The 15234-nt window shown below is 39.8% G+C and overlaps 1 protein-coding gene across 1 annotated transcript in view; it reads left to right on the top strand.

Annotated features, from left to right (window-relative positions):
* Positions 1-15234, top strand: part of si:ch73-63e15.2 (protein strawberry notch homolog 2) — an 87733-nt gene that overhangs the window by 20694 nt on the left and 51805 nt on the right. The window contains exons 2-3 of the mRNA XM_017701355.2: positions 6781-6959; positions 8510-8589. Coding sequence (XP_017556844.1) covers positions 6852-6959; positions 8510-8589 — 188 coding nt within the window. The 5' untranslated portion in view covers positions 6781-6851. The remainder of the gene's footprint in view (positions 1-6780; positions 6960-8509; positions 8590-15234) is intronic.

Genomic DNA, 15234 nt, shown 5'->3' with positions numbered 1-15234 from the left:
TGTTTCTGTCCATCCTTCCTCTCTGAGAAGACAACTCAGCGCTGTGGGTCTGAAAGGATGTGTAGTTGTCTAAAAGGCCTTACTGAGAAAAGGAAACAGATAAAAAAGAGAAGAAAATTTGCAACAGAAGCTGCTTGTGTTATCAGAACAATGGACTGACCACCCTAGAGTCAAGATCTCGACATCACTGAATATGTTTTGGACGTGTTTAGGATCGTGAGAAGCAGAAAATGTCAGTTGTAAACAAAGAGTCTCTGACATTTGCATAATACTGTACATTAATATACAGAGATTTCTCTTCCGTGTTTTGGATTGTATCCACACAGTGTAAAAGGCAGCTTGCATTCTCCAGTTATGAGATTTTGATTTGATGGGGCTGCACTCCCAGGTAGGGCGGCATTGTACGACTGGAATATTAGATGGTAAATACATTGCTACTCACTGCAGTTGTGGTAGGACTTGTGTGTTATGAGGCAACATTTGGTTAAAGCATGTGGGCAATAACCAGAGCAGCATTAATGTGAGTGTAAATGGGAAATCATTTTCCTTTTGTAACATATTTCGGAGTTAAACACAGTATCAGGGAGGGTCTCTGAGATAGCTCAGTGGGTTCTCTCGATGATAGGTGGTAGCAGAATTTGGGGCCTGCTTCATTATGTTCAATACAAAATACATACAGTGCAGTACATTAACCAGTACTTCGTGTTTATGAAATAAATAGCACTGAGACGGGTCAATATGGCAACTTCTCTGGAAGGAGGAGCATAAGACTAATTAAATGTAGCATTTAAAACATAAAATGAACAGCAGTGCTGGCTCAGACGTATTATTAGAACTTCAGAATTTTCACTGTTTACATCATGAAGAACTAAATGCAGGGATCTCACGTATGCTAGTAGTATAGGAATAGAGGAAAAGGGATAAAAATGTCACGTTTTTAATCCTATACGGTGAAGTATACTGCTCTTCCAGTTAGGGCTGAACAGTTAGAACAATAAAATATATTAATTGTGATTTTTCTGACTAATATTGCAAGTGCATTTTAAATTGTGATTATATTTTATAAATCAAGGGTCAGGCCTTTTTTTGTTTGTTTGTTTTTTTTTTTGTTTTTTTTAATGATCACAATATTGACCTCAATGTAGCGTGCCAGACTGCCAGTAAATTGTGGTTGTGATGTCACAAAAAACGTGGCGGTTCAGTTCCCTCTGATTGGTCCGCCTTAGGCATACCGTTCTCATTTTTAACCAAATGTTATTTGGTTAAATTTTCCCTCTTAAAACTTGATGTTTTTGATGATGTAGACGATATGTTTTTAAAAACTGCAGCTCAAATTGTGATTTGAAAATGGCACTCCCTCAGACGGCGATTTTGATATGAAAACAGTTTGCTCACTGCAGTCCTGTAATTGTTCATCAGTGTTACAATGGGTGGACATCTTGACCACATTTACACCAGCTCACTTCATGTGACTGGGATCTGGATTTTATCCTAGTAAGATTTTAGCCGCGTGGATTTCCCTTGGTAGTCAAATGCATCTCGAGTTAGTCGGGACTGAAATCTGAGTCCTCTGTGGGATGGATAATGCAAACCTGCTCGTTATGCTGCAAACAGTTAACAGTTGTTGGTCTGTTCGGCTTCTTCATCTGCAGTTTGTTTTGCACGGTAGTGTCTGTTCATACTGCTGTTAAGCCTTTCATTTCATCTGCTCCCAAACCATCTAGACATCTTCCAGTGACATATTGCAGGAGGAGTGTTGGTTGCACTATAAGGGGTTTTGTCCATTGTGTCTTGGAGATGTGTTTGCTCTGCTATAACATGTGACTCAAAACAGCTGAAGTAGTTTGAGTGATCAGATTTGTATCGGTTTTAGAGGCGTCTTGGGTGTATTTACACTTGTGTTTTATGTGGCTTGGCCTTATTCAGTTATAATCCTGATTCTCAAGAAGCTTGAGGTGACCAGTTGTAAACGGGGTCCTTGTTGCTGCTAAAATAGTGCTAATTTTAACACCTGTGTTAAATAGGAAGCTTTATGTGAATACATGTTTATTTTCCTCTATGTTGGACATACCAGCTTGTTTTGCACAGCTGTTTGGTTAGTCTGTCTGAGTGACTGTGCTGCTGGGTTTGACTGTATTTACTTAGTTGGTTTTCCTGTAAGGGTAATGGGGCTTTACAGGAAGAGGTCATTCTGAGGGCCAGTAATGATTAGTAACCTATTGATCGTCCTGTAAGACGGGCCTGGGAAAGAGGGGCACCTGGTTGTTGTGATGCTTTAGCTGCTGCAGCCTCTGGCAGCTGTTGGCTGGAAGGAGCAGAAATCAAATGCAGGGAGCATCTGATAAAGCCCCATCGCCAGCACGAGGAGGCTATGAGGCTTTGTGTTCAGGCTTGTGAGGAGGGCAGAAGAGAAAGCTGATTCAGCAGCATGAACCAGGATGTTGACTGATGCTGAAGTTAAAACAAGGTCCTTTCACTGACCCCTCCCAGGAAGCTATTGAGTAAGGCATGTAGCTCCATGCTGCGCCAGTGGTGCAAATATAGAGTTCCAGCCTTTCCGTTCTCAGCAACTAAAAGAGCAAGAATTAGTAAGTAGTTTTATACAGTACTGGTGTAAATCTCTCATCCCGGATATTTAACCCCTTAAAATCCCAGACATGTTACATACTAAGGCTTATTACTCAGTAAATACAGGAACTTTGATGCAAACTGGTGGAGCTGTTCTTAAGTTATTAAAGTGTGTAATTAAACTTAGTTATTTAAGGGGTTAAGGAAACTTTTTTTTGGTATGATTTAAATTTCTTAAATCCACTGAATACATAGATGTAATTACAGCAGGGGTGTCAACAAATTCTGTGAGCCAGCTGTGTGTTTAAATAAAAGCACATTGTTTTATATGAACCAGTGAACTATGTTAGCTACAGATGACTCTTTAATGTCCCCAGGAGGAAGGTTTTTAAAACTGCCTATTTGCTTGAACACCAATTTTTCTTTTTGTTTAACTGCTGGCCCAATATTGTTATTGGGGGAAGGGGGTCAGAGCACACATTATGTTGCAGTGCATGATGGGGATTGTAGTGTAGCTCCTGGTGAAAAAATAAAATACATTTTGTGGACTGAATAGGATTGTGCCACAGCCTGTATTGGCACCCGGGCCTTGTGTTTGGCATATGGGAACTAGAGGAACTATTTCACTGTAGTGGAATATATACAGTAAAACAACAAAAAAAGCCATTTTTAAATTTAATTTTAGAAAAAAAAAGAAATTTGATAAATCACGATGGAGTTAACAGACATGTGCAAGTTACAGATATGTGTGAAAAATAATTGCGTTTGATTTGAAACAGGTGTGTCTACGAATGTGTGTATCTGTCTGCCCTGTCATGGACTGGCGGCCTGTCCAGGGTGTTTCCTTCCCTCCGTCCAATAACTGCTGAGATAGGCTCCAACTCCCCCCATGACCCAGGAGGATAAGCAACTTAGAAAATGTGTGTATGTGGGAAAAGTGGTGTTCAAACATTTATTTATGTTGCATTTGGTATGCAGAGGCCTTTATTCGCATGTATTTCAGTGCATTTTTTGTGACCAATGAACAATTTTACCCTTCAAAAATCAGCTGAATCTTCAAATTGAGTCCTTTTCATGCTCCTAACATACATACAAACATACTGCAACTCATATACTTTTACTATTAATAAACCATGTCATGGTTCTGTGCTGAATCTGGACTTTTCTGTGTTATGTACCAAATTACCAAATTTTGTGAGTAGACAAAATTCATTTAAAGTGTACATTTTCATCACTGAGCCTTGAGTTCTCTGCTCTCGCCTCCCTCGTCTCGCTTGGCCTCTGTTCCTTAGCCGCAGGAAGAGTGCGTAAGAGTCACATGACACTGTGACGAAATGAACCTGGGTCAGGTTACACAAAGAAGCTTTCTTATGAAATTAACCCTACATTTTCTCTGTGGTTTCACACGAGACATCATGGTTGGTTCTTTTTCCTCTCTCATTGTGTGTGTGTGTGTGTGTGTGTGTGTGTGTGTGCATGTGAACAGTATGATCATTGATATGTTTTTGTTTCAACAGATGTCACACCATGATATGTTTGTGTCGCAAGAATGTGAACTGGGTACTTTTTCATCTGTTCGTTTGAGGCAAATACATGTAAATGAGAAAAACAGAAAACTCTTGTCCTGAAACACATCATGGGTCTGGAAAAACGAGTTCTAGCTTCACTAATACACTTTTATGCTGCATTTACATATTCATGGAATGTCAGATATTCCATTGTCTGGAATATTTCTATGTGGAATATTCAGTGGACTAGCAGATGGTTCAGCAAAATATTCCAGCAAGAGTTGTTTTTTAATTTACCAACTTTGTATTTGACTTTTTGCCAACTACACTGACCAGTATATCTGATGCCTAATGACAGCTGATGTTAGTAAATAGCCATAATATCAGTATCAGCCAAAAAAAACCTCATATAACATGTCAGGAATTTCCAGCTTCTTGCCGATACATAATCCAGGATTTGACCTCTGGATATGCTGACAGTAGGGAAAAACCTTTGATTGTAGATGGTGACTTTTATTTTGGAACCCAGTGAAAGTCACCACCTGTTTAACACCATCATTATTAGCATTACAAAACATCTGAAATGAACTCCAATATAATCTTCAGCCTGAGAAAAACATGTTATAAAACATTCTATAACACACACGACGAGAACTCATGAAAAATAAGAAAGAAGAATAAATAGAAACTGAAACCACAAAGCATTCTGGTTCCCTCCACCCTCAGTGCCACAATATGTTGTTTGAGTTTCTGTTGTTTGTTTGAGTGTAAGAAGTGTGACAACTGAAAACTGTCAATCATATCTGTTAGAAATGCACTGTTTGGGTTATAAACCTAAGGTCTGAAATTTAAATCTAAACTGATATTGAATGATATTATGCATTATAGGAATGCTCATCCACACACTCTCACAAAAAATACATATAAAGAACCAAAAACGATAATTAAATTGTTTGTCAGTGAATCATCAGTTACAATCCACAACAGGCCCAACTGCAATACTGTCCCTTAATTTATATGAAAATGTGTTATTGATTTAATAATATGATGGTATGCATTATTTCTACTGAAAGCTTTTATTGTTTTATGTAAATGTCTTGATTAAGCACCCACAGAAACCACTCATCCACTGTATAACTAAGATTGATCAAGATGCTGACCGCACTCAGTAAAAAGGAGGATGATTGGTTAGAGAGCACATTTTCATATTGCAATATCAGTATTACAAAGCCCAGTATCACAATATTAATAAAGGATATGTTGTGCTGTCACAGTGTGTATGTGTGTGAACGTGTATATCACTAGCAAGCCTCTGTAGCTGTGTGGAGATTTATAGAAGTCGTCACTTCCTTCACAACCCCCCGCCCCCCTCCCCCGTCTCTCTCCACCTACTGTCATTTACTGTACACCAAGACTGTGTAATACAGGTTTCAGTCAGCGAGGTGACAGATGCCTTCCTCAATCTCTCTGCAAGGTGATGCGCTGCTGCTCGCTTGATGAATGTTCAGCTCTTCTGAAATCTGAAAAGCAGTGTTGGTACTTCTTGGTACTTTTAGTGGTGAAGTACATAACCTCAGTTTTTGAAGCTAAATGTAACGTAGCTGAATCCTAGAATGGGGTGATGATGTATTATAGTTATCGCGATACATTGCACCATGATACACTTTTCTGAGGATGTTATGGGCGTCATCAGAAACGGACAGCTGCAGACATATAATATGCAGAGCCTGTAGACTATAGAGAGCCGGTAAACAACAACAACCTATGTATAGTACTTGTATAAACTGTATATTGGTCAATGATTTTTGGTCTTTTTGTTTTTTCCTTCTTGTTCATCAAATTGTTTATTTTTGTTTAGTCACTCATTGCGAGATTTGTCCTTTTTTCGGGTGCTGTTGTTCGTTGGTGCATTTTGTCTGTACAAAGTTCTACGCAAACCTTAGAAAGACAAAATATTGTGATGTGTATCATGAAAATGTTTTCCCGTATTGTTTGCTGTATTGCCCATCCATTGTAGAACAGGAGTTTCCATCCTTTTTTAAACAAAATAGGCCGAACAACAGTCCACGGCAGTTACGGACTGGTACAGGATCGGGAGTTTGGTGGGGGGTGGAGGTGGGGGGTCGGCTTGGCAGGGGCACCTGATTAGTCTATGTTTTAACTTATGTTTTATGGTCATCAAGGGCTGTTTTGTCTCTAAATGGCAAGATGATAGGCAATAGTCACTGCATACCATATGCAGTGGATTTGGTGCATAAGCATCCCAGTGAATGCATATTTAAGTGATGCTTTTTTTTGATCCCACAACCGGGGAAATTCCACCTCCGCATTTAACCCATCCGTGAAGTGAAACACCACATACACACTAGTGAACACACACACTAGGGGGCAGTGAGCACACTTGCCCGGAGCGGTGGGCAGCCCTATCCATGGCGCCCGGGGAGCTGTTGGGGGTTAGGTGTCTTGCTCAAGGACACCTCAGTCATGGACCTCTCATCATACTTTAGATTGAATAGTGTGTATTTGTCTTGGGAATTTTTGTATTTATGTTTGTGATATATTTTTTTTGTTTGCTGGCATCTGAGATATATATTTATAATTATATAAAATTTATTTTTGAACATTTTAATGATAAGAATGAATAAAAATCTAGAAAAAAAAAAGAATTTTGTAAAACTACTTGAATAATAATTTGTTTTTTCAGGACATGGCAAGTGCAAGAGACTGATCTACTGCCTCTTAGGCTTCAGCCATCATGTTCCTGTCTCTGACCTGATGCCTTCCTTTTCTGCTTCATCTGCCATGGATGGGCAGAACTATCCACATCCGGAGGGACCACAGCTGGATACTGGAATTTTTGGCCTGGCCCCGTCCACTATGGAGGTAAGTTCTCATGTGGATCATGTGCTTTTACACATCAGATTCTGTGGAAATGTTGCAACATAGGCCATATGCCATAGAGGAAGCTCACATTGATTGCACAACAGAAAAAGCAGCACATTTCATATCAGTTGTTGCATCGTCAAAAAGATTGGGCTTCTGCTGTGCTATGATTTGAATACAGTGTAGATTTTGGTGTATGAGTGTGACGTCCTGCTCTGTAACAGTCAGTACATGCTCTGCCTAAAGGGCATGCATTGCTGAAAACAGTTCAGCATTTTAGTAGACGTGTCCTTTCAGTCTATACCATTTGCATTCACTATTTCCAGCTGTGTTTGCGTTGTTTTTTTAATTACAGCACATTTACCGGAGAAGCAGCAACATTTACATGCTATCACTATAATCAAGGACCTATAAGCTGTAGCCAAAACCGAACGAACAGACAAGGCTGCTGATGCATGTGGGTGATGATATGACGTTGTTGTGGTGTCACAGTCATTCTGACACATGGCAGACACAGTTCCTGATAAGTGCACATAACCCGTCTCAAGTACCTTGCTGTCATTCGCAGGACTTCTTTCCTTCTGTGGAAAGACAAATGGTAAATAATTAAAGTTATTTTGGTGAAACAATGATTTCACACATGCATAATTACAGCAGCGGCAGTGGAAACGGAAATCAGTTAGTTAGCGTTACGCATTCATTTACTTTGCTTGAATTTTTCTTGATTGCTTTGGTGAATCTCTTTTTACGGTAGCCATAAAATGCCATGGAAGTGTGTATGATTCACGTAGATGAAAAAACCGTGCTTATCACAGTCGGAATAGAACCTCGCATCGCCATTTTTGTCGTTTTCCAGTTTTTGACATAATTTGAAAATACCTGTTTTCCTTTACATTGTCTGCCAATTTCATGATGATTGGACCAAAATAAATGGCCCAGAACAACTTGGACAAATGTCTGGTTCCATTGAGTTACATTCAAATTATAGCTGGTTTTTCTTCTCTTGTAAAGTTACCATTTGAAGATTTTCTTTCAGCAGTGCTAGTTTCAGTACTGTGTTTGTCAAGGCAGTTGTACATGATTTTTTGGTGTCAAGCTAAAGTTAGCTGCTTTATTTTACCACAGTACTCACTTTGCGGAGAGGTGTGAATTGTTGTCAGCTGGGGGCCCTACATTTTTGGACCCTCGTTGCTCACTAGCAGCTCAACACTGCGTCCCAACATTTCACCCATGGAGGGACAACAGTGTGTTAGTTCATCTGGTAATACAGTAGGAATAAATATTTTATTTCATTATGCTAAATGAAGATATCTGAGTCGGTTTCTATTCCAGTGACCAATAGAGAGCCTGCAGAAAGAGGTTTAGAAACCAGTTAGTTGCAGCAGGTTTAATTGTTCTAAACTGTGTGCTGCTGTTTCAGTGTCACACAGTGATACAGCTCAGCGGTCTAATGGAAGAGACCTTTCAGTACATGGCATTTGCATGCATGGTGTTCTTTTTCGCCTTTAGTCTCACTTCCTTTCTTCTGAGACGTGTGCATTCTCTTTCAGAGCTCAGTGTATTCCTGCACACCCTGGAGTTTCTCACAGCAACCTTACAACCTGTTCTGGCCTATGCAGTCTGGCAGCCAGTAAGTACTGTCAAATTTCTTGTCACCTCTGAGCCGGCTTCACTGTCTCCGTTTCTTTGACAAAAGTATTGGGACAGTCTCTCTGATTGAAGCCGAATTTTCTGGGGAATATGCACATCACCGGTGGGTGATTCGGGACGTTTTCCACATTGTTACAGTGGAAAATATAGCGAGGCTGGACTTCCATAGAGGGATGAATTGAGGGCATTCTCACTGTGCGCCAAAGCAGTACAACTGAAACATTCTTAAAATCAGCCGTGCGCAAAGAAACGAGTGACTGAAAGCGATACTGCAGTGAAAAACAAGAGTATGCTGGCCAGAACTTCTCACTCACTGATGCTAATGAACTTTGAGATGCATAACTTTAGTTAAAGGGTGGGGGTTTGGTGGGGGGCGGGATCAGCTAACCCACTTTCATGTTATTCATAAATTGGTGGAGAGTCTACCACAAAGCATTATTACAGTAATTCAGGCAACATTTCTGTGGTGTTAGAATGTGCAATAAAGGCAAGGTTCATGTTTCCCAAGTCTTTTAGTGTGGCTGGGATAAAACGTGCACAGATCAGGTTTTTTGTGCACGTTTCCGTTATTTTACAGAAAAACCGGTGTGGCTCACAAGAACGAAAGATGGCACCGCATATCCACGCTTTCTATTAGTCGTGATGGTACATTTTTTACATTTACAAACATGCATAGACCCAGCACCTCAACGTATGTGTGAATTAAGGCTTGTTTCCTGTAAACTTTATTGTATATTGTGGTAAAATAGGGCGTGTCGTCTGCAAATGCTGTGTGAACTAGAGCTTGAGAACGCCACAGAAGTGGAAGCTCCAAATGTAGCACAGTAAGCTGATAAATGACTGGAACAGCCACTTATTGCTTTAGCTTGTAATGATGAAGGGAAATTACTGTTGGATTTTATGGAAAAGTAACAAAATGATGTAAAAGTATGCCTGTGTGCCTTTTTTTTCAACAGCCTGTTATTGCATGTTAGATTTTGGGGATGTTTAGGGATTTGTGAGCACCCACTTAAGGATTTAAGACTTACTGTAGTTATGTTATCGTATATTATTATAATTAGTAGTAGTAGAAGTAGTAGTATTTTCCTACTAATAATTACAATTATACTTAAATATTTGACAAACAAAAGAGGGATGTTCACCTTAAACTGGTGTCCAGTTACACCAAATGTCTTGTTTTTAAAAAAACAAAATAACATATACGAATGGTGCCAGTGGTTACCATTAAATGTTTTAACCATTAATGATGAGTCCTAGCAACTAATAAAATAAAACATAGCATGATGAGCGGCTCTGTTTTTAATGCACTTCTATCATGTTGAGCAATTAAAATTGAATGACAAGTGAAAACATTACATTTAAAAATTAAAGTTTAATTTGTCAGTTCAAATCAAATAAACTGAAGCATTTTATGCTCTTGTACTGTCAGGGAATAGACTAGCAATTTCCTTTTTTAACAAGCCTTGTTGGTAAGACAAGACTTCAGCAGACGCCACACTGATTCATATTTTTGCTGAAAGAGTACAATTTTTTCAAGTGCTCAGTTCAGAAAGTACTTTGCTAGGTCTGCATCCAAACCGCAGGCTGTAGTTTATGCCCCCTGCTCTATAAAGTTGTTAGTAGTTATTGTGCAAACTTATATATTAATGGCTTGTTTATGTGTTAAGAATGACATGAATGTTTACAGACACACCCTCACCGTTCACTTGACTAGCGAACCTGTTCTCTTACGTTTCCATCATGCCACTTCAGTGACTGTCATGCCATTCCCTTTGGTTGAAGCCTCCAGAATGCGGTTCTGTCTTAGCAGTTGAGTAATGTAGTAATCAGTGTCATTAGAGTATCAGTTTTTAAATTGACATAATAATAAATGACTTGAACTGAGCTGAATCAAACCAAACTCCAAAATACTTAATGCATGTGTGTGTGCACATACACGCACCCACACACACGCGCGCTCACCTGCCACTTTATTAGGTACAGGTAGTGCTAATAAAGGGTCGGACTCCCTTTTGCCTTCAGAACTGCTTTAATTCTTCGTGGCACACTTTCAACAAGGTGTTGGAAACGTTCCTCAGAGATTTTGGTTGGTTATTTGAGTTCCTGTTGTCTTTCTATCATCTCGAACCAGTCTGCCCGTTCTCCTCTGACCTCTCACATCAACAAGGCATTTTCATCCACACAACTGACCGCTCACTGGGTATTTTCTCTTTTTCGGACCGTTCTCTGTAAACCCTAGAGATGGTTGCGTGTGAAAATCCCAGTAGATCAGCAGTTTCTGAAATACTCAGACCAGCCCGTCTGGCACCAACAACCACGCCACGTTCAAAGCCCCTTAAATCCCCTTTCTTCCCCATTCTGATGCTCGGCCTGCACTTCAGCAAGTTGTCTTGACCACCTCTACATGCCTAAATGCACTGAGTTGCAGCCATGCAATCGGCTGATTAGCTATTTGTGTTAACAAGCAACTGAACATTTGTACCTAATAAAGTGGCCGGTGTGTGTGTGTGTGTGTGTGTGTGTGTGTGTGTGTGTGTGTGTGTGTGTGTGGGTGGGTGGGTGGGTGGGTGGGTGTGGGTGTGTGTGTGTGTGTATATATATATATACATATATATATATATATATATATATATACACACACACATGCATACATTTCAGTTTTCGACATAATTTGAAAATACTTGTTGGCCTTTATATTTTGTGTAAATTTCATGAATGAAAAGTCATTGACGTACATTAAAGGTAAAGTATGTTTTTTCCTTCTCTTGTAAAGTTGCCAGTAATCAGCGAGTTTCATTACAGTAATCAAACCTCATTTTGAGATATGAGGTTTTCATATACAGCGATACACACACACACACACACACACACACACACATATATCTATATATATATATATATATATATATATATATATATATATATATATATATATATATATAAATTGTCACCCTTTATGTTGTATGTCGGCTTCATGTTGATTGGACCAAGAGAACTGACTTAAAATATGATTGAAATTTGCAGATTCATTAAGTTTAAATATTTTTAAATTGAATAATCAAGTTTAATCAATTAACCATGACATTATTGGTAAGTCTGTTATACATAAAGGAGCATGAATTGTGTACAGTATGGCATTGAATAAAACTGAATCCCCTTGAAAATTCCAGCATCATCTGATGATGATCCAAGTTATTAAACAAATAAAACCGTGTCAGCTCTCAGCGTGGAGAGTTGAATTGAGGACAGGAATGAACCTGCTGGTTTTGTGCTCTGTTTACACTCAGCACCGGCCAGCGGAAACTGGTGAATATTTATGTAAGTCAGAGAGGCGATCGGCTTAAGTAAATTGGCCCAGGCTGTTGAGTGGGCGAACTGGATATGTGTGTGTAAAGGTTACTTTGTTCAAGTGAGCAAAATTGCAGTCTCAGTTTTAGGATGAATAACGAGTTGTGGCTGATGCTAGCGTCACTCTCAATGCTACATCCTGTCTACCCACGTGCTCTGGTGGAAAAACAACATGCACTGTTCAGAATCTAATCAGTTTTTACTGTATGTGAGCGTGACGGAGGGGAAAATGTACAGAAAAGCATGCACTTTTGCCTTAAAATAAAAAAGGAAGGCTGGTAAAACTGGACCGTCCATGTCTATTTAGCTGTTCAGAGCAGCCAGTGTCTGCTTTGTATAATATGTCTAGGTAATATTTCTGGACTCGTCCATGCTGTTGTGACTTATCTCTAGGAAGACTTCCATTTTCAAATAGCTCTTAGTAGTACTGGGCAAAATAGTACATTTCCTTTCTGTATATGTGTCTGTTTTATTTGACAGTACCGTTTAAGGTTCCCTTTGGTGTGACGGTAAGAAATGAAAATAGAACCAAACAGGCCAATCAAAACAAGCTAGGTCAGCTTTGGAGGACAGTAAGCACAGGTTTATTGGCTTTATTAATGCTGACTTCACCCCCATCAAATACGGTGACACTATGACATACATGGCAAATACTGCGATATTGCGTATCAGTTCCATAGAACCACCCAGCACTAGCTTTAAGGCTATAATAGGGTATTTGGCTACATATTATCTTATCAAAATATTTGGCTGCGATTTTAAGCACAGTTGAAGCAGCCTGGTGTTTTTTGTCAGTGAGCTGGAAGCAGTGGTTATTTTCCTCACTCTGTCATGGTCATAAAGGCGGAGATAAGAGCGTGCTGCTCGTTCAGGGAGCAGAAGGGGGCTGGGGTTACGCAGGCCAGGGGCAGAGCGTTCCGGGAAAGACTCGCTATTCCACAGGCACGCAGAGCAGAGCAAAGCATAACAGTGCAGAGCAGAGTGCCTGACATTGTATCAGTGGAATGCAGCTGCTGCTGTGTGCCAAAGCCTGCAGTGGCACTGCTGGATCAGGAGAGGGGGTTTTCCGCTCACGTCTACAGTACGGGCTCCAGCAGCAGGGACAGAGTGCCAAGGAATAACCCTCTGTAGCTCCTCAGATGCTGACTCCTCAGATTCGTCACTTAATGCAAAGATGCTGGGCAAATACAGAGGTGCTGTAGTGTGCGCGCTACATATTTGGAACAAAAATTCCAAAATATGACATTGCATATATTATGTATAGGTATATAGACACATAAGATGAATATAGAAATCTTACTAATATAAATAGATACTTACATATTGTCGCTGTCAGAGCAAAACCTTCTGAACTGTCATTTCTATTTAACATTATTTGAAAACGCCTGCTGCCCTAAACAACGTGTGAAAAATTCATGCTGAATGGACCAATAGAAATGCTACAAAATCACTTGGAATAAAGGCTTACATTAATAATGTAATAATGTTTTTCCTTGTGTAACAGCGACAGTATATATAATACATACAAGATATATCATTATTACATATGGGAGGCAGGTGGAAAGGTGAAGATGCAAGGAGTAGAGGTCGTAAAGTTGGATGACTTCAAATATCTTGGGTCAACCATCCAGAGCAATGGACAGTGTAGAAAAGAGGTGAAGAAGAGGGTGCACGCAGGATGGAGTGGGTGGAGACGGGTGTCAGGGCTGATGTGTGACAGAAGAATAGCAGCAAGAGTGAAAGGGAAGGTTTACAAGACAGTAGTGCGTCCTGCTATGATGTATGGTTTGGAGACTGTGGCTCTGTCTAAAAGACAGGAGGCTGAGCTGGAGGTGGCGGAGATGAAGATGCTGAGATTTTCGTTGGGAGTGACGAGGATGGACAAGATTAGAAATCAGCAGATCAGAGGGACAGTGAAGGTGGAGCCGTTTGGAGATAAAGCCAGAGAGGCCAGGTTGAGATGGTTTGGACATGTGTTGAGGAGGAATAGTGGATATATTGGGCAAAGAATGTTGGAGATGGAGCTGCCGGGTAGAAGGAGAAGAGATAGACCTCAGAGAAGGTTTATGGACGTAGTGAAGGTGGACATGGAGATGGTTGGTGTAAAAGTAGAGGAGGCAATGGATAGGGCAAGATGGAGGCAGATGATCCGCTGTGGCGACCCCTAGAGGGAGCAGCTGAAAGAAGAAGACATATGGGTGCTTACATATATTAATTACACAATTATTCAGTAACTGATTATTTGCTGAATTTAACATATTTTGGGGTGCATAAAACATAAAAATGTGTCCTGTGTAAAATGTTTTTACACTCATATTTTATGTGTACAATATTTATTGTTATCAGGATAAATTGTGTGACAGTATGTCTGAGTAGGCTTTTCTTAGCATATCATGGATATCGTCAGTTCTTCAAAATCACTTTCCAACTACAAACAAAAAGAGGATTATTAATTCTGTTTAAACGGATTTAGTGCAGTATAATATGTGAAATTTTGAACACAAGCATTTAAATTCATAGCTTTTGATAGTATTTTTTCAAATCTGGCACTAGTTTGTCTGCTGTAGTGTAATAAACTTGCTGAAGTATTGCATGATTACATTTTTGCCATACATACAGTGGAGGAAATAATTATTTGATCCCTTGCAGATTTTGTAAGTTTGCCCACTGACAAATAAATGAACAGTCTATAACTTTTAAAGGTAGGTTTATTTTAAGAGTAAGAGATAAAATATCAAAAAGAAAATCCAGAAAATCACATTTTATAGAAAATATATCAATTGATTTGCATTTCATTGAGTGAAATAAGTATTTGATCCCCTAGCGAAACAAGACTTAGTACTTGCTGGCAAAACCTTGTTGGCAAGCACAGAGGTTAGATGTTTCTTGGAGTTTGGCCACATATCAGGAACAATTTTGGTCCACTCGTCTTTGGAGATCATCTCTAAATCCTTAAGGTTTGAGGCTGTCGCTTGGCAACTTGAAGCTTCAGCTCCCTTCACAGGTTTTCTATGGGATTAAGGTCCGGAGACTGGCTAGGCCACTCCATGACCCTAATGTGCTTCTTCTTGAGCCACTCCTTTGTTTCCTTGGCTGTATGTTTTGGGTTATTGTCATGCTGGAAGACCCATCCACAACCCATTTTCAGTGTCCTGGCAGAGGAAAGGAGGTTTTCATTCAGGATTTTACGGTACATGGCCCCGTCCATCCTCCCGTCGATGCGGTGAAGTTGTCCTGTGCCCTTAGCAGAGAAACACCCCCAATGCATGTTTCCACC

Source organism: Pygocentrus nattereri, chromosome 15, assembly GCF_015220715.1.
Source record: "Pygocentrus nattereri isolate fPygNat1 chromosome 15, fPygNat1.pri, whole genome shotgun sequence".
Lineage (NCBI taxonomy): Eukaryota > Metazoa > Chordata > Actinopteri > Characiformes > Serrasalmidae > Pygocentrus > Pygocentrus nattereri.
Note: the sequence above shows the minus strand (reverse complement) of the source record. Positions and strands in the feature narration are given on the sequence as shown.